Below are 18,635 nucleotides of genomic sequence, written 5' to 3' on the forward strand. Positions count from 1 at the left end.
CTTTCTCCATGCCCACCCTGCCTGCTCGGCCTGCGCCTGCCCCCACAGCCCCTGATTCTCTGGATTGCCACCCTGTTGAAGCCCCCCCACTTCCAGAGCAGGGCCCAGGACTGTCCAGGTCACTGCTACATACCCCTGCATTTCCCAGCGAAAGGCCAGGCACGAAGTGGGTGCTGAGCAAAGGTGTGGTGAATCATTAAGGACCCCCACTCCGTCCCTGCGGGCACAGGGACAGCGGGTCCGTCGGGGGTCCCTGGTGAACTAGACAGCAGTCTCCCCGGGGTGGCGCAAGCCCACTCTAGAGCACACGACTTGGCCACCGGAGCAGGGACTGGATTTCACGTCGCCCCACGGCCTCGCGTCCTGGAGGGGCGCACAGTCTTCGCAGCCGTCTGCCGGGGCCCCGAGGGCCTGGGAAGCGAGGCCTCCTAGGCGCGCCTGGGGAAATTCGGGTTCTAACAGGGGGAGTCGCGCCTCCTGGGAAGGAGACCCCACTCTGCATCCGGTTGGCCTCCAGGGTCCGGAACGCGGGGCTCCACCCTCGCGGAGCTAGCACCTGGCGTCTGGGCGTGCCTCAGTTTCCCGGAGGCGGGGCGCTCTTCACCTCCGCCCCTCCTCTTTCTCTTTGGGGCGCTCGCGGCCGCGGCTCGAGCGCTCCCGGAACTGAAACTCGGCTCCGGGCCGGCGAGAGGCGGGGGCCACGTCACCGGGCGGCCGGGGGCTGTCGGGGAGCGGGTGGCGGCGGGCGCCATGCGGCGGGGCGCGCTCCTGGCGGGCGCCCTGGCCGGGTACGCCGCGTACCTGGTGCTGGGCGCGCTGCTGGTGGCGCGGCTGGAGGCGCCCCAAGAAGCTCGACTTCGAGCCGAGCTGGAGAAACTGCGGGAGCAGCTGCTGCAGAGCAGCCCGTGCGTGCCCCCCGCGGCCCTGGACCACTTCGTGGAGCAGATGCTGGCGGCCGGACGGCTGGGGCGCGCCGCGCTCAGCAACTCTTCGGACCCGACCTGGGACTTTGCCTCGGCCCTCTTCTTCGCCAGCACGCTGGTCACCACCGTGGGTACGTGAGCGCCGTCCCGGCCGCCTGGGCATCCGCGAGCCCTCCCGAGATACCCCTAACTCAGGGCATCGCTCCCCCTCCTTTACAGGCCTGGGGTGCCCTCCACATCCCCCAGGGACGACTGGATCCCTTACGCGTGGTGTCTGCCACCCCTCTGAAGTCTCCACCCCAGCCTCTCCTCCCAGGAGGTGGTACCCCAGCTCTGGCCCAGACCCGGGCTCCTCTGAGCATCCGGGACCCATATCTCTGCCTTAGCCCTCTTGGAGACCCAGGTCCTTCCAGCCTCCGCTGGGCCTAGGACCACCCTCAGGCCTCCAGCTAGGAGGACCTGGATCCTCTGGGCTTGAGCCCCGGTCAGGCAAGCACCTGTCCTCGCTGGGCTGCGGCGGCCATCCCTTCCCACAGTGCCTCCTGACTCCAGGTATGTCCTTCTGGGACACTTGTGCCCCAACCTCCTCCTGACCCTGGGTGACATGAGCGCCACCCCTGCATCTCCAGGTCCCCTCCGGGCACATCGCTGAGCCCACACTGACAGTACAGAAGGTGCGCCCGCAGGAGGGCTTAGCCCCCACCTGAGACGTCAGCCCCTCTGGGCCTAGATCTCTTGGGGGGGGGGGTGACTGCCCTTCTCCAGACCAAGACCACTCCTTTCTGGGCCCCAAACTCCCAGGCAGGGACCCTGACTCAGGACCCAGGGCCCATCTCCACATACCCCACACCATCTTAACATCTCTCATACTGGGGAACCCTCAATTCAGGGCTTTCCTCCTAATAGGGACACCCCTATTCCCCCTGGACCTGACCTGGGCTTCCCAATTCAGCAGCCCCCGACTGTGAGTGTGTATGAGGACTTCTGCCGTGGAAGGAGGAAGCGCTCCCTCCCCCGACTTTCCAACCAGAAGTCCCCTACTGGGACTGCCCCCTCCACTCCCCAAACCCTCACCTCCATAAGAATCCCTGGGGCTTTTCAACCAGGGAACCCCCCTTAGGGCCGCTTTGATCCTGAGAAACCCTGGCTGAGACTCTGACACTGACACCCTCAGGAGGGTGAAATTCTGAGTCACCCCACTGCCTGGCGGGGACTTGGGTGCCCTCTGCGCACTCTCGGAGAGCAGGGTCTCCCCACCCCCCACAGGAAGCCACCCCACTCAGCTCTGTGGTGCTCCCGCTGCCCAGAGAGCCCCTGCGCACCCTGGTATTCCCAAGAAAGAGAATCTCCTGGGCACTGCGAACCCCTCCAGTCTCTACCAGACCCTTAGCTGGGACCCCCGCTCTGCACTGCCCCAGCCTGCTCTGGACCTGAAATCCTCCCCTCCCTCAGGGTTTCCGGACCTCTGCACCTCAGCACCTCCTCAGCAGCCACTCAAGAGCACCCTTGCTTTCCACCTAGACCTTCTCAGTGATGACCCAGGGCACCGCCCCCTCCCTTGGCCCCCTGAGCCCTGTCTGCTCCTCAGGCCTCTTTGGGCTCAGCAGCCCCCTCTGCCTGAGCAAGACCACTCCTTTCTGGGCCCCAAATTCCCGGGCAGGGACCCTGACTCAGGACCCAGGGCCTATCTCCACATACCCCACATCATCTTAACATCTCTCATACTGGGGAGCCCTCAATTCAGGACTTTCCTCCTAATAGGGACACCCCTCCCAGAAAACACCCCCACTGGGGCCTGTCCCCTCCCTCCTCTGGACCCAGGATCCCTTTCAAGCCAAGACACTGGCCCCTGAGTTAAGATTCTGACTCCCAGGTCCCCTTCTCTGGACCTCTGCTCAGGTGGGACCAATACCCCCACCCCACCCCGCCCAGCCCCTCTGCCTGGAGACAGTCTCTGCAGCCCCCCAGCTGTCTCATTGCTGGGGGAGGGGAGCTGGGCAGGCTCCCCTAAACTCCTAGCTCTCCCTTCCTGCCAGCAGTAGGCTGCCTTGGCAGCACCTTTGGTGCCTCCCCCTGTGGATGGGCAAACACAGGCCACAAGCAGCAGCTGGAGGCTTCTCACAGGCTGCTGGATTCCACCACCTTCCCGCGCTGGCCCTTCCTTGCCGTGCTGGGCTCCCCGGCCTGCTTCTGGGCTTCCCTGGGCCATGCCAGTGTCTCCCTCTGCCTCCTCGCAGGTCCTGGCTTCTGAGAAGTGTCCCAGGAGGGACAGATAAGAACGCCAGGCCCCAAGCAGACACGGCCTAGGTCCAGATCCCTGCCGCACTGCTGCTCATCTCTAGGCCTCAGCGTCCGCCTTCATCTATAAAATGGGATAATAACACACCCAGTTCACAGTAACACTGTGCCTCGCGGAGGGCTGAGCACACCGGGCTCACCTCAGATTCAGCACAACAGCCATGCGAGAAAGGAGCCATTAGCAGCGCTGTTTTGACAATCTAAGAAAAGGTGCCCATAGAGGTTGGACAACTTGTCCAAGGCCACACAGCTAGAAGGGGAATGGGGTGGAGAGCTGTTGTTTTCTTTTTTACCTTTCCTTTTTCTTTTTTTTAAGGATTTTGTTTGTATATTTTTGCATAGCAGAACTGGGGCCTGGGCCAGAGGTGTGTGAGGGGGGCGTGAAAGGATTTACCAGAGACAGAATGGAAAACAGATAAGGCAGATTTTACAGAAATCCACTGCTGAGGGGAACAGCGGGTGAGACAGGAGAGGTCTGCTGCGCCATGTGGGTAGCTCCCTGGCTGGAGATCGAACTCAGGCCTAATTGGTGGTAGCGTTGAGACTTAAGCCCTATGTCACGAGGAAGGCCTTTTTTATGTTAAACTAAATCTGAAAGGTTAGATGCATTGGGTTGGCATATTACATTGCTGCTCACAGAATATGTTTCCCTCTCCCACAATCCCTTGTCCCTTGCCTTTCTCCTTGTGCTAGAGATTTGAAATAAGGCCATCAGGCCTCAGAGTCCCATGCTCTTTTTTTGTTTTGTTTTTAAGATTTATTTATTAATGCATACAAGAACTGGGGTACAGGCCAGAGGTGTGGGGGCATGAGAGGATTCACCAGAGACAGAGTGGGGAGCAGAACAGGCGGGTCGACTGAAATACACTGCTGAGGGGAGCAGCGGGCGAGATAGGAGAGGTCTGCTGCACCATGTGGGTTGCTTCCTGGCTGGGGATTGATCTTGTGCTGCAGAGGCTGTGGACAGCTTCACAGATTGTGTCTTAACCCTTTGCATCACCAGGGAGGCCCAGAGTCCCATGCTCTTAACCCACATGCCTCTCTGTCTTGCATGGAGAGGGCAATGCGTGTGTATTGATGAAGGAAAATTATTCAGACATTTATTAAAAATGGCAAGTTATGACAGAGGGGAGAGCCCTGAGCTCCACTCCGGATAGAGCAAAGTGGATACTTAGAGCCAAGAGCCCAGTGAGGAGGTCAAGGTAGGAGACACGCCAAGGACTGACATGCAAGGACTTAGCAATCAAGGGTGGGGGTGAGGAGTTTGGAAAGATATCAAAAGCAGGGGGCTTCTCCCTAAACTGACAGGATTCCTGCTAGAACTAGGTCTAGTTGAGAATAAGGCTCAGAGGAGCCTGACTCAAGTTTGGTCAAAGAGGAAGGCTTTGTTGGTGTGAAGTGCCTTGCTGCAACTGAGGCCGGAACTTGGAATTAGAGAGGAAGTGGGCATCTCCGTCACGGTGACTCCTCCCATGCCCTTGCTTGGTGCTCCACTCTGTCCCAACTGGTGGGGTTATTGGTGTGGCACTCGAGAAAGGGGCTGTTTCTGAGCCCATTTTGCAGGTCTCTGAAGGGACAGGCTCAGAGAGTCACTTGGTCGCGGTCATGCAGTGAATCAACAGCAGAGTATTTTGAGACAGTTGGTTCTTTGAGGTAGTAAGTTGAGGCTTGAGGCCCCCATTCTAGTCTAACTATGCTTTTTCTGTTTATAAGGATTTCATGTGCTTTGGAAACCTGGCATTGCAACCAGGCTGCTGGAGTTTCTCCATCAAATCCTGGTATGAATGAGAGTGAGAAACCTCTCAAAAGTGATAAACCTTAATTGCTTATATAAGTGGGAAATTTCTTTCATGTTCATATTCAAGGTAGTCAGTCCAAGACTGGAATGGCGCTTCATGGTCAGAGACCGTCATAATGCCCTGTGTACACTTTCCATTCCCAAGGTTACCTCATGGTCCAAGGTGGCTGCTCAGCTCCAGCCTTTGCATCTGAGTTCCAGCCAGCAGGAGGAAGGAGGAAAAAATGGAGATCAGCAGCCCCTCACCTTTTTTGAAGATTTATTTATTTATGCATACAAGAGCTGGGGTACAGGCCAGAGATGCCGGGGAGTGAGAGGATTCACCAGAGACAGGGTGGGGAGCAGAACAGGCAGACTGACTGAAATACACTGCTGAGGGGAGCAGCGGACGAGACAGTAGAGGTCTGCTGCGCCATGTGGGTTGCTCCCTGGCCGGCTGAGGATCGAACTCGTGCTGCAGAGGCTGCAGACAGCTTTATAGGTTGTGTCTTAACTCCTTGTGCCACTAGGGAGGCCCAGCAGCCCCCTCTCTTTAAGAACACTTCCTGAAAGTCATTTGCTGCTTATTGACCAGAAATTAGTCATGAGTCACACCTAGCTATCAGGAGGAGGGAATGTCTTTATTCCAGGTGATCACAGGTCTAACAAAAACTAAAGGACCCTTCCCCCCCAATTTTCTTTTACTGTGGTAAATTAAGTATAACATAAGATGAACTCTCTTAACCATCTTTAAATATACTTACTGGCATTAAGTGCGTTCCTGGTCTTGTGCAGCCATTACCACCACTCATTTCCAGAACTCTCTTCATCGTCCCCATCTGAAACTCTGTCCTCTTTAAACAACTCCCCATCCTCCTCTCCTCAGCCCCTGGCAATCACTATTCCACTTTCTGTCCCCATATTGACTACTATCATGTAAGTGAAATTATGGGTGTTTAATTTTTTGTGACTTGCTAATTTAACTTAGCATAATATCCATGAGGTTCATTCATGTTAATGCATGGCATAATGTCCTTTGCAAGGCTGCGTAATATTCCATTGCATGTATATTACTTTACACACACCTATCTATAGATGTTAACATGTCATAATGTCCTTTGCAAGGCTGCGTAATATTTCATTGCATGTATATTACTTTACATACACATCTATCTATAGATGTTAACACATGTCATAATGTCCTTTGCAAGGCTGCATAATATTCCATTGCATGTATATTACTTCACACACACACATCTCTCTATACACCACATTCTACTCATCCATCGGGGGTCCCTTAGATTGCTTGTTGGCTATTGTGAGTAATGGTGCTGTGGACATGGGTATACAAGTATCTTTTCAAGTCTCTGCTTTCAAATCAGGCGATCCTTTTGTATAGCAGGCAGACACAGGTGAGTGTCCGTCGTGTGTGTAATGCCGCCACACTTTATGACTGATTCCAGGGCCATATCTGCAATCTCTTGGGCAAGACATTTTTACTGTTAACATAAGCCAGGCCCTTTCCTACCCCGGTCATATCTCTGAGACTTTGGTTGATTCATCTGGGAGATTAAAAAAAAAATTTAAGTGACACATTGCCAGAGTGAGCCAGTCTCACCAATGCTTGAATTCCCCTTTATCATATTTCTGCTTGCGGAATTCACACCCACTTTGACTCTAGTGTGTTCCCTCAGTCTTCTGGGAACCCAGTGGGGCTTGGCACTCCCATTTTAGAGTAGAGAAAACTGAGGCTTTATGCCCAGCTAGAGCCTGTACCCCTCATTCATTAGTGTGCCCACTCTGCCCATGAAGAACTGGTATTCTGGTGGTGAGACATACAGCAAGCAAATAAGTCAACCAGAGTATGTGCTAGAAAATGTTAACTGCAATAAAAACAAAAACAGTTGAGTAAGAGGGTACAACCATTTAAAATAAGGTGGCCAGGGAAGCCCTCACTGAGAAGGTGACATTTGAGGGGAGACCTGATGGGGGGAGATGGGAGCTGTGTGGCACCTGTGGGGCAAGCATCCTATGGGGAAAGAACAGCCAGTGCAAAGGCCCTGGGGTGGGAACATGCTACCTTGTCGGTCACGATGAAGACTCTGTCTTTTTCTCTGAGGGTGATGGAGTCCCGGCAGGGTTGAGCAGGTGCGGGGCAGGCCTGACTCAGGTGTCCCATGGGCTGAGTCTAATGAACAGGCTGGAGACGAGGGTGGGGGCAGAAGGGAGCCCAGGGAGGAGGCTGCCAGGGTAGACAGGACCAGGGTCAGGCTGTTGGGGTGCGGAGGGTGGGGCGGGTGAAGTGGGTGGGTGGGGGTGGGGACCTGTTTGAAGGCGGAGACAACAGGGTTCGCTGGCAGATGGACGTGGGTATGAGGAGGGGGTCAAGGATGATGCGGAGGCCCTTGGCGGAGGGGGCGGAGGGTGGAGGCGCCATCGCCTGAGAAGAGAATGCGGGTGGGCAGGTTTGAGGGAGAAATGACCTCTAAGCTTAGGGTGACTGCAGGCCCTGGAGCAGGGGTGCAGATGTCCCCCTTCCTCCCGCAGGCTATGGGTACACGACGCCGCTGACGGACTCCGGCAAGGCCTTTTCCATCGCCTTCGCGCTCCTGGGCGTGCCCGTCACCATGCTGCTGCTGACCGCCTCGGCCCAGCGCCTGTCGCTGCTGCTGACCCACGCGCCCCTGTCCTGGCTGAGCAAGCGCTGGGGCTGGGACCCCCGGCGGGCGGCCCGCTGGCACCTGGTGGTCCTGTTGGTGGTCATTGGGACCGTCTGCTTCGTGGTGCCGGCTGCCATCTTTGCCTACCTTGAGGAGGCCTGGAGCTACCTGGACGCCTTCTACTTCTGCTTCATCTCCCTGTCCACCATCGGCCTAGGGGACTATGTGCCGGGGGAGGCCCCCGGCCAGGCCTACCGGGCCCTCTACAAGGTGCTGGTCACAGGTGAGTGCAGTGGCTGGCTGGGCAGTGGAGGGCCCGAGGGGAACCTGGTCCCCTCCCAGCGGGGATGTGAAGGGCACCCGATAGCCCCGAGCTGGGGGCCCAGTAGACCCAGGGCCTGAGCCCGCACCCCTCTGTCCTCTCCGCAGTCTACCTCTTCCTGGGCCTGGTCGCCATGGTGCTGGTGCTGCAGACTTTCCGCCATATGTCCGACCTTCACGGCCTCACCGAGCTCATCCTGCTGCCCCACCCGTGCCCTGCCAGCTCCCGCGAGGACGAGGATCGGGCAGACATTCTGGGCCCCCAGCCAGAGCCGCACCAGCAGCTCACGGCCAGCTCCCACACCGACTACGCCTCCATCCCCAGGTAGCCGGGGCAGGTGCTGCGAGGCTGGGTGCACCTGGCCTGTGCAGAGGGACCCCAGGACTGGAGCTGGAATCCTCGAGCATGCAGGGGTGCGTGCTGGAGGTTGGGAGCCACTGCTGCCGCCCGGCCGGCCTTTGTTTTATGTGTCCAGGCTCCACTGGGCACCAAGTTGCCCTCTCATCTCCCCCACTCTATGGCTCTCTGGCTTTCTCACCATCTCGTTTCTCGTCCCGTTACTCCCCGATCCGCCTCTCTCGCTCAGCCTCTCAACGCCGGCCAGGCTCTCTGCTCAGGCCTCCTTTTGAGCATTGGATCAGTCACCACACCTTGGCAAGTGATTGGCCTCTTGGAGCCCTGATCTCCTTGTCTGTCCTGTGGAAAGAACGTATCCACTCATCCCAAACTTCTTTGTGCCAGCCCCAGTGCTGGGTAGTGTGTGGGACAAAGTAGCAGTCAACATGGCTGGGGCTCTGCTCTCGGGCCTCAAAGTCCAGTGAGGTGTAGACCTGTCCCCAGTGGTGACAACCCAGACCAGGCGCAATGTTAACAGAAGAGGCACAGTGATTAGGAGTGTGATGGAGAACGTGCTGCCTGGAAAGTCAGGGAGGGCTTCCTGGAAGAAGGAACAATAGCACTCGGCCCCAAAATAAGAAGTAAGTCTAAGATAAAGGTGGATTTGTCTCATTTTGTTCTTAGGTGTTTCTGGGGAGTAATACCTGTCCAGAGAGCTCTGGATAGTCCTGGGTGGTAAGATCTTCCTTGGCTCTGCACAGCTCAGAAGGTGCTGCTCTCAGCTGCAACACCACTCTGACAGCTGTGTCCGTTTTCCGTGAGCCAATTGCATGAGATACACTGGACTCTGGGTCCAGCCTGCTGGGACTCAAATCCTGATTCAGCCACGTCCTGCCCGTGTCCTCAGAAGTCACTTCATCTCTGTGATCCTCAGATTCACATCTGTAAGATGGCGATAATAATCCTACCTACTTCAAAAGATTTCTCTGGGTATTTACCTGAAAAACACAGAAACACTAATTTGAAGAAATATATACATCCTCATGTTTATTGAAGCACTGATTACAATAGCCCAGAGCTGGGAACGACTTAACAGTTCATCGGTTGATGAATGGGTAAAGAAGAGGTGGTGTGCAGCCACCGTGGAATCCTATTAAGCTATAAAAAGACAAAATCCTGTCATTGGCTACAACACAGATGGACCTAGCAAGCATGAGGTTTAGTGAAATAAGCTTGACAGAACGAAAAGCACCGTATTACTTCACGCCTATGTCAGAGAAAACAGATGAACTGAATAAAACAAAAATAAACTTTTGGACTATTTAAAAAATGATTTCTCAAGCCTGCCATGTTACTCTATGGCCAGGCCCTGTTCTGAGTATTTACAAATGATAGTACCAACATCCACTTTCTCCACAGGCGAGGAAACTGAAGCACAGGTAGGGGGAGATCCCTCGCTTTGACACAGAGCTAGGAGGTGATTGACTTTCTGTTCGTCCTGCCAAGTTTTCCCTCTCCCAAGATGGTTCATCAGTAATACTGATGGGCTTTTTACTGCTAAAAGCCCGTCCACTGAGCCATTGGAGGTGACAGAAGGGATGGGACATGTAAGCCAGGCCTTGATGGACAAATAGCAAGGACAGGAGGCATTGTGAGCAGAAGGAATTGGGTGTGCAAAGGCCTGGAGGCAGGAAAGCATGTCAGACATCAGTGTGGGGCAGGCAGTTAACTGACAAGTATGGAGTGAATGGGGGAAGGAGGGTGGAACTATGGGCATGGGCCCATCCTGAGTGGCCTAAAATGACCAAATTTTTTTTAAAGATTTATTTATTTATGCATACAAGAACTGGGGTGTAAGCCAGAGGTATGGGGGGGCGAGTGAGAGGATTCACCAGAGACAGGGTGGGAAGCAGAACATACAAATCAACTGGAATACACTGCTGAGGGGAGCAGCGGGCGAGACAGGAGAGGTCTGCTGCGCCACGTGGGTTGTTCCCTGGCCAGGGATCGAACTCGTGCCATAGAGGCTGATGATAGCTTGATAGCACTGTGTTTAACCACTGTGCCACCAGGGAGGCCCTAAATGACCAAATTTGCATATTTGGTCTCTCTCTTGAGGGCACTAGAGAGCCAGAGTAGGTAGGCTGTTGAACAGCAGAAGACCAAGGCTGGATTTGGGCTGCTGTGTAGAGTTTATAGAGGTCGGCCAGAGGGGACACTGAGGCCGGTGAAAGGGAAACGCTGGAATGGACACAAAGCTGAAGGGGGCAGGGGTGAGGCGGGCAGGGCCAAGGGATGGAAGGAGGTCCTTGTGTTCATGAACCACTGGTCTTACAGACTTGGGAGGCCCAGCCAGGAAAAGGCCCAAGGGGTGGCCACTGCAGACTGAGGTGTGAAGGGAGACATTGAGGTTAGGTGGTGTGAGGGGCTAAAGGCACACCCGGGAGAAGGTATAGGGAAGTCACAGGACACCCAGGACAGGAGCTCAGGGGTGGGCAAGGCAGGAGACAGGTGAGGGGCCAAGAACACGAGTGGCAGCCCTGGGAGGAATGAAGAAAAGACCAGTCTTGAGAAATCAGCATTCGGGTATTTGTGTATTGATATCAATAAGGAAAAGATTTTGGCTTCAAGTGACAACTTCCTGAGAGGCACTGACAGAAATGACGTCATGTTTGTATATGGCACAGCACCGGATTTGGGGGAAGATCCCAGAAGGACATGATCCACAGCTCCGAGAGGGCTGTCTGGCCCCAGGTACCCTAGCTCTGCTTTGCCACCCTCTACGAATTGTTTGGTTCCCATGTGGCCTCCCCTCGTGGCCCCAAAGTGTCTGCCACATGGTCCACGTGTCATAATTAGACAATAAATTTTAGCGCCAGAACAGGGAGGCATTTTTTCCCGTGTTACCTTTTCCAAAGCAAGAAAACCCTTTCCCACGGTTAGCCAATCACAGGCCACAGTGATGTGTCTACGCCAATGAGTCGCATTTCTCAGGGTGCTCCCCGCCCCCCAGAACTGAGGCTGGGGCGGAGGTTTTGGTTTAGAATCTGGTGAGTGCTTGAGCAGAACTGGGCTTCTGTTGGAAGGGCAGAGCTTGGGAGAATGGATGGCCATTGACTGATTAATCAGCCAGAATCATCCAGAACAACGATGTAGGTTGGAGCCTAAGGAAAGGATGCCTGGCTGAGACTGTCTAGGTAAGAGAATTGGCAAGCTGGTAAAATAAAAGTTGTCCCAAATTCTGTTTGAACAGGTGGATTAAACCATGGACTGGTGAGGGCCTCCCCTGGTGGTGCAGTGGTTGAGCGCTGGGCTGCGAAGCTGCCCACAGCCTCTGCAGCGCCGGTTCAATCCCCGGCCACCGGTGAGGGTCCCACATGGCGCGCAGACCTCTCCTGCCGCGTCTGCTGCTCCCCTCAGCAGTGTATTTTGTCAGTCTGCCTGTTCTGTTCCCCGCTCTGGCTCTGGTGAATCCTCCCACCCTCCCGAGCTTCTGACTGTACCCAGTGCTTGTATAAATAAATAAATCTTTTAAAAAAATAAATAAAAACTAAACCATGGGCTGGTGAGCCCTGTCCCAGTATCCTGTCCAAATGATTTGGTCCACCACCATGGGGTGCCAAAGAGCATTAATCCTGACTAATTGTCTCCCGACTTCCCGGGGGGGGAGAAGGCTGTAGCTGGCATGTAACCTGTCTGCACCTGCCTGTTGAGTGATGTCGAGCGATGACACTGTCCTCCTCTGCCCCGCTTCGTAGTCTTACCCTTTTATTTTTTATTAAAGACTTACTTATTTATGCATACAAGAACTGGGGTACAGGCCAGAGGTGTAGAGTTCAGAGGATTCACCAGAGACAGAGTGGGGAGCAGAACAGGCAAATCTACTAAAATACACTGCTGAGGGGAGCAGCGGGTGAGACAGGAGAGGTCTGCCGCGTCATGTGGGTAGCTCCCTGGCCGGGGAATTGAACTCTTGCTGCAGTGGCTGCCGACAGCTTCATAGGTTGCATCTTAAACCCTTGTGCCACCAGGGAGGCCCCTCTCCATATTTTACAGTTAAAGAAGGGATATCCAGAGAGGTTAACAGCTTGGCCAAGGTCACACAGAAAATGCAAAATTGGAATTTGAAAATAGGGGTTGGGCCCCTTCTCCCCGCAGGAACTCAGAAACCTCTGCAGACTAGCACTTTCTCAGCCATCCAGCCTTCCTGGCTCCCACTGTGGTCATTGCCAACCTCACTGCTAAAGCCAGCGACTGGGTGGGTAGGCAGCTGCTACTCATCTTCAGAGAGGTGCCCGTGTGGTCTGGTTTTTGCCACTTCTTTCATATTCCTTTGGAGAAATAAACCAGACCCTGTTCAGTTCGAAGCACTTTATAAAAGAGCAAGAAGTGACTGCTAGAAAAATTGCAAAAGTTGCAACAGTGGACAGTGTTAATTCACTTTTTCCCACACTAAGCCAGCGTGGACTGGTTTTTCAGGTCTCCTTCCGGGCATGTACCAGCTGGACGCATGTGTGAAGCTTTATTTTGTCTTTCACTCTACACAAGGTGCCTAATATGGAAAGGTGGTTACAATTACACACTCTGGAGGTGAAGTCCCTGGATATAAATCTGAACTCTGTCAATCCCAAGCTCTATGGCTTTGGCCAAGTGACTTCACTTCCTTGTGCCTCAGTTTGCTAATCTGTGAAATGGGATGATAACTCACCTACCACCTGGACTTGTCAGAGAATTAAGCAACTTAATATCTGTAAAGCTCTTGGAACAGTGTCTGGCACTCATGTTGGCTAGTTATTAGTTATCCTCATTTCTGCACATTTCCTGTTAATGTAACACATAAATATAGAGACTTTTCTATATTATATTCTATATTATTCTATATTATATTCTATATATATTATATTCTATATTATATTCTATATTCTATATAATCTATATTCTTTTCTATATTCTTTTTTATATTATAGGAATAATATTCTTATTCCTATACCTTGTTTTTCCATTCTACATGTTTTTAACTGTAAATATGTAATTTTATCTACCTTTTCTGGTTTTATCATCATCTCTGCACCTTGCTTTTTTCCACCAGCCCAGGGGCATTCAGAGATGATTCTAGAGAGACACCTGTTGTCTCCTGTCCTTTTTTGTGCCTTCAGTGGCACCTCTAGGACACATTTCCCATCTGTTATTTCAATGTCCCTTTTGTGAACATGGGGGTGGTTGCCAGTCTTGCTGCCGCAGAGAAGCTGCAGGGTGCACCTTGTGCCCCGAAATCTAACAACACCTCCCCCAATGGCACTGCCCCCCACCAGGAAGTCCCATGAAGAGACCCCAGTCTCTTGACTGTTCGGTGAGTCTAGAAGGTGCTTCCTTTCTTACATAAAGTCACCCCTGCCCAGACGGTGAGAGTGGACTGGGGGTCAAGAGAACAGACTGCCCTTGGCTGTTCGCGCTGATGTGACAGTGATTATGGGACATCTATTCTTCCCTTGGGACAATGTACAGGTGAGAAACTGTTACTGATAGGGGAAAAGAGTCTATAAATTGTCATGGAGAGCCTCCCTAGTGGCACAAGGGGTTAAGCACAGCACAGTGAAGCTATCCGCAGCCACTGCGGCACAAGTTCGATCCCTGGCCAGGGAGGTGACCCACATGATGCAGCAGACCTCTCCTGCCTCACCCGCTGCTCCCCTCAGCAGTGTCAGTCATTCTGCCTGTTCTGTTCCCCACTCTGTCTCTGGTGAATCCTCTCACTTCCCCGCCCCTCTGGCCTGTACCCTAGTTCTTGTATGCATAAATTGATAACTCTTAAAAAAAGTAAAAAAAAAAAAAAAAAGATTAACCAACAGGGTAGAGCAACAAGAAGCTCCAGTTACCAAGATGGTGCAAGGTGGGCTGTGTTACAGGTGCTGGCAGGGTGCGCTGGGGTCTTGCAGCTCTTAGTAAGGCCCGCCACCACCCAGCCAGAGCGTGAGGCGGGTGCCAATAAAGACCCAGCTCCCTTTCTCCCTTTGCACACACCTCCCCCACCCCTCGGGCTGCTTGGCAACTCCATCTTCCCAGCAGCCCCCTTGTTCAGGACTGGGGTGGAGTTCAGACCAGGGCGCTGTGCCCAGCGTCCCTTCAAGGCATGGAGTTCCCTCTAGGGCTGCAGCCCTTGTGAGGGGAGAGGAGAGTTGCACGCTTTGGAGACCCTGCCTGCAGCCCAAAAGGCCCAGGGCTGCAGGGCCGCTCCAATAGAACTACAGTGACAGCGGAAGCTCTAGGCCCTGAACCAGAGCCTGTGACTCTGGGAAACAAAGACCTTCCCAGACCATCAGCCCCAGCGTGGATAGGGAAGGGATGGGAGCTGGTACTCATGACAGACAAGACCCGAAGGAAGGACTGTGGTTGACCCATGCCAAAGTAAGTGTAGTATCCCAGAGGGAGTTAGAGTGTGCGGCCTGGAGGAGAAAGCGCCTGGTCTGGCTGTTGGAGTGTTGGCTGTGGACTAGAGAGAGAGCTCTGGAAACCAGCTGACAGACGTTTCTCTGGGGTCCCTGTGATGTCGTTTTGTGGAATTGTGGGGTCCTTGGGTTCACTCTGGGAAAGGTTTTGTTATAGAGCAACCCCGATATTAAACGGGTTCCTGGCTGTGGGTCCTCACCCGCGCGCTTTAAAGGGACTTATGAATACTCTACTACAGACACACACAAAAGGTTAATAAAAGGTTTATTTACAAGAGAAAAGGAAATAAGGAAAATGTACAACTCAGGGAGAAAATAGGGAAATAAAGTCTTTAATGCGTCCTACCCGATCCGCCGACCTGGAAACCCAAAGTCACTCAGAGCTGGCCAGACGCTGCAAGCTGGCCGAGAGCCAAAAATGGGGGATCCCCAAAGCCCACGTGTCTGCCTTTTATATCCACCTGGCTGCTTAACCCCACCCTTAGGTCCCAGCCACCTTCCCTTGGGTGGTGATGGGATTTGGAGTTCCCAGTGTCTTTGGCTTTGGCCTGGGGTGGGGGTGGAGTCCACAAAGCCTGTATGGAATTAGATTTGGGACATCCTTTTCCCCCTAACAGTTTCACTAGAGCTCCCGGTTCAGCGGCACACAGTGAGTTCCCCAGGCAGGTTTCTCCATAAGACAGACATTGGTTATATTAGAAGAACAGGTTGATTAGGGAAAGGGAAGGGACAGGTTTTGCTGAGAGAGGCCTGTGTGGTTGTAGGTGGGCGGCCTTGAGGAGAGCTGCCTCCGCTGAGGGAGGTCGGTGAAGAGAAGTCCCGGCATGGTAAAAGTCACGGGCAGCCAGAAAGCTGCTGCCCTGCAGAGGGAGAGAGCTGGTGAAAAGAGGCACCTGTATAGTCACAGGCGGGCAGTGGGAGTGCTGCCCTGACCTTTGCAGAGACTGCATTGATACAGTCCTTTTCTCTTTGGGAGGGGTCACTCCTCCGTGGAGCGGCCTGCTTGTTGCCGATGTTGGGTACCAGGCAAAATTAGAAAGGGATCAGAGATTCCAGGGTGGGCCCAATCTCCATATCTTTACCCTCAGGCCTGTGCTCCACTCCCTATAGCAGTCTCATCCTGCTTGGGTCTCCTGCCTTGTGATAAGGCACTGGTGCCTGAGGGTCATGACCTCTACAGCTGGTATAGAGGTCATGTTATTGATCATGTTAATGGTCATGTTATTCCCCTCGACCCCCATCTCCTTCTGTTGTAACAGGGTGGTCCCCAGGAAAGGGGGAGGTTCCCTGCCCCTCCCAAGGGAGGGGGGAGCTGAGCAGGAAGAGGAGAAGCTGCAGAAGAGACTGAGGAAGGAAGGAAGCAGGATGGAGCAAGGAGACCTGGAGGAGGCGCATGGAGCCTAGAGACACGTGAAGAAACTGCGCTTGTCTTTTGGTCGTGGACGGGGTGACACAGATGTGGGTGAGACCCGTGGGGAGGTGACCATGGCAGCTTTTATCTTGATGTTGATTTTGCTCTTTTCCTTCCGGGCTTGTCTGGTTGTTTGTGACCCTTTTCTGTGGGTCCCCACTGGAAGATGCTTTAGACTTGGGGCAGGCTTTGGGGCCTTGTTCTGGGCCGATCCCATATGGATGGACTTTTACCCACGAGGGGACGGGTAACTTTGGGTGCTTCATGTAGAAACTAGACTCTTTGCCTTTCCTGTATTGTTTCTAATTGTATTAAAGTTCCTTCCCGTTAAAGTCTCATATGTTTTGTGTTGATGCGGCGGATGGCAGAACCCATTTAGAATAGGCAGGTTTGCGGGGTTTTGGGCTGCCCCTCTCCCTGTCCTATAACACTGTGAGTGAGGTTTGAGTCTTGAGGCACCTCCTTTCCATTTTTTCTATTCTTGTCCTCCATCATCTGGATGTTTTTTTTTTTTTCATTTAACACATTTTTTTTTTTATTTATAGAGGCATGTTTTTATTTATTTATTTATTTGTTTGTTTGTTTGTTTTGTTTATACATGCACTGGGTACAGTCAGAAGCGCGGGAGGGTGAGAGATTTCACCAGAGCCAGAGCGGGGAGCAGAGCAGGCAGAAGGACCGAAGTACACTGCTGAGGGGAGCAGCGGGCGGCAGGAGAGGTCTGCGCGCCATGCGGGACCCTCCTCCGGTGGCCGGGGAGCAGCTGGGGATCGAACCGCTGCGCCGCAGAGGTCGCCGGCAGCTTCGCAACCCAGCGCTCAACCGCTGCGCCACCGGGGAGGCCCCATCATCTGGATGTTATGGAAGGTTTAAAGTACTAGTTCTCAAGGTGTGACCCGCCAGACCATCAGTACCAGCTAGAAACCTGCTGAAAATACAAATTTTCCAGTGAGCCCCAACTCTGACCTGGGGAATTAAAAAACTGGGGGTAGATTCCAACAATCTTTTTTTTTTTTAAGATTTATTTATGCATACAAGAGCTGGGGTACAGGCCAGAGATGCGGGGAGAAGCAGGGGTGAGAGGATTCACCAGAGACAGAGTGGGGAGCAGAACAGGCAGACTGAAAGACTCTGCTGAGGGTGTTAGGGGGAAATGATGTCCTGAGTTAATCCCATACAGGCTTTGTGGACCCCACCCCCACTCCAGACTAAAGCCATCAAGACATTGGGAAAGACAAATCCCGTCACCACCAAAGGGAAGGTGGCTGGGACCTGAGGGTGGAGTTGGGCAGCCAGATTGGATATAAAAACCACTGTTGTAGAGCAACCCCGATACAAAACGGGGTGCCTGACTGTGGGTCCTCACCCGCGCGCTTCAAAGGACTTATCAATGCTCTACTGCAGGCACACGCGAAAGGTTAATAAAAGGTTTATTTACAAGGGAAGGGGAAATGAGGAAATGTACAGCTCAGGGAGAAAAGTGGGAGACAAAGTTTTAAATGAGTCCTACCCGATCCGCCGATCAGGAATCCCAAAATGGCGCTCTGAGAGCTGGCCGCCAGCCAGGAGCCCTGAAGCCAGGAGGCCAGCAACAGCGAGCCAGCCCAAGGCCCACGTGTTTGGTTTTTATATCCAATCTGGCTGCCCAACTCCACCCTCAGGTCCCAGCCACCTTCCCTTTGGTGGTAACGGGATTTGTCTTTCCCAATGTCTTGATGGCTTTAGTCTGGAGTGGGGGTGGCGTCCACAAAGCCTGTATGGGATTAACTCAGGACATCATTTCCCCCTAACAAGGGGAGCAGAGGGCGAGACAGGAGAGGTCCACTTCGCCATGTGGGAATCTCCCTGGCCGGCTGGGGATCAAACTCGTGCTGCAGAGGCTGCGGGTTGCTTCATAGTGCAGTGCTTAACCCCTTGCGCCACCAGGGAGGCCCCTGATTCCAACAATCTTAATCAATTTTTCTTTGGAGTTTGGAAACCACTAGTTTATTGTTATTTTTTAAAGATTTATTTATGCATACAAGAAGTGGGGTACAGGCCAGAGGTACAGGAGCGGGGGTGTGTGAGAGGATTCACCAGAGACAGTGGGGAACAGAACAGGCAGACTGACTGAAATACACTGCTGAGGGGAGCAGCGGGTGAGACAGGAGAGGTCTGCTGTGCCATGTGGGTAGCTCCCTGGCCAGTCGGGGATCGAACTTGTGCTGCAGAGACTGCGGATAGCTTCATAGTGTGGTGCTTAGCCCCTTGCGCCACCAGGGAGGCCCGAAGCCACTAGTTTAGAGTGAACTCAGCTTTGCATTTCATCACTCATGATGCCCTTAACTGACAGGCATCAGAATACAAATGAAAATTGTAACTTAATGAAGGCGAGCTTCAGGGGGGCACCCTTGTGTGTTATCTGATTGACGTCTCACAAATGCGTGCGAGGGTTGCCTGGTCCCTGTTTCTTAGAGGAGGGC

The 18,635-nt window shown here is 53.5% G+C and overlaps 1 protein-coding gene across 1 annotated transcript; it reads left to right on the plus strand.

Moving 5' to 3' along the window:
* Positions 1-695: 695 nt before the first annotated feature.
* On the plus strand, positions 696-11,679 carry KCNK6 (potassium two pore domain channel subfamily K member 6). Its single transcript, XM_037517980.2, has 3 exons — positions 696-1,054; positions 7,546-7,941; positions 8,088-11,679. Exons 1-3 carry the CDS (start codon positions 751-753, stop codon positions 8,306-8,308), a joined length of 921 nt encoding a protein of 306 aa, XP_037373877.1. The 5' UTR covers positions 696-750; the 3' UTR covers positions 8,309-11,679.
* Positions 11,680-18,635: the final 6,956 nt, after the last annotated feature.

The sequence above is a fragment of the Talpa occidentalis genome, unplaced genomic scaffold (assembly GCF_014898055.3).
Source record: "Talpa occidentalis isolate TD23 unplaced genomic scaffold, MPIMG_talOcc4v2.1 talOcc4.17, whole genome shotgun sequence".
NCBI lineage: Eukaryota > Metazoa > Chordata > Mammalia > Eulipotyphla > Talpidae > Talpa > Talpa occidentalis.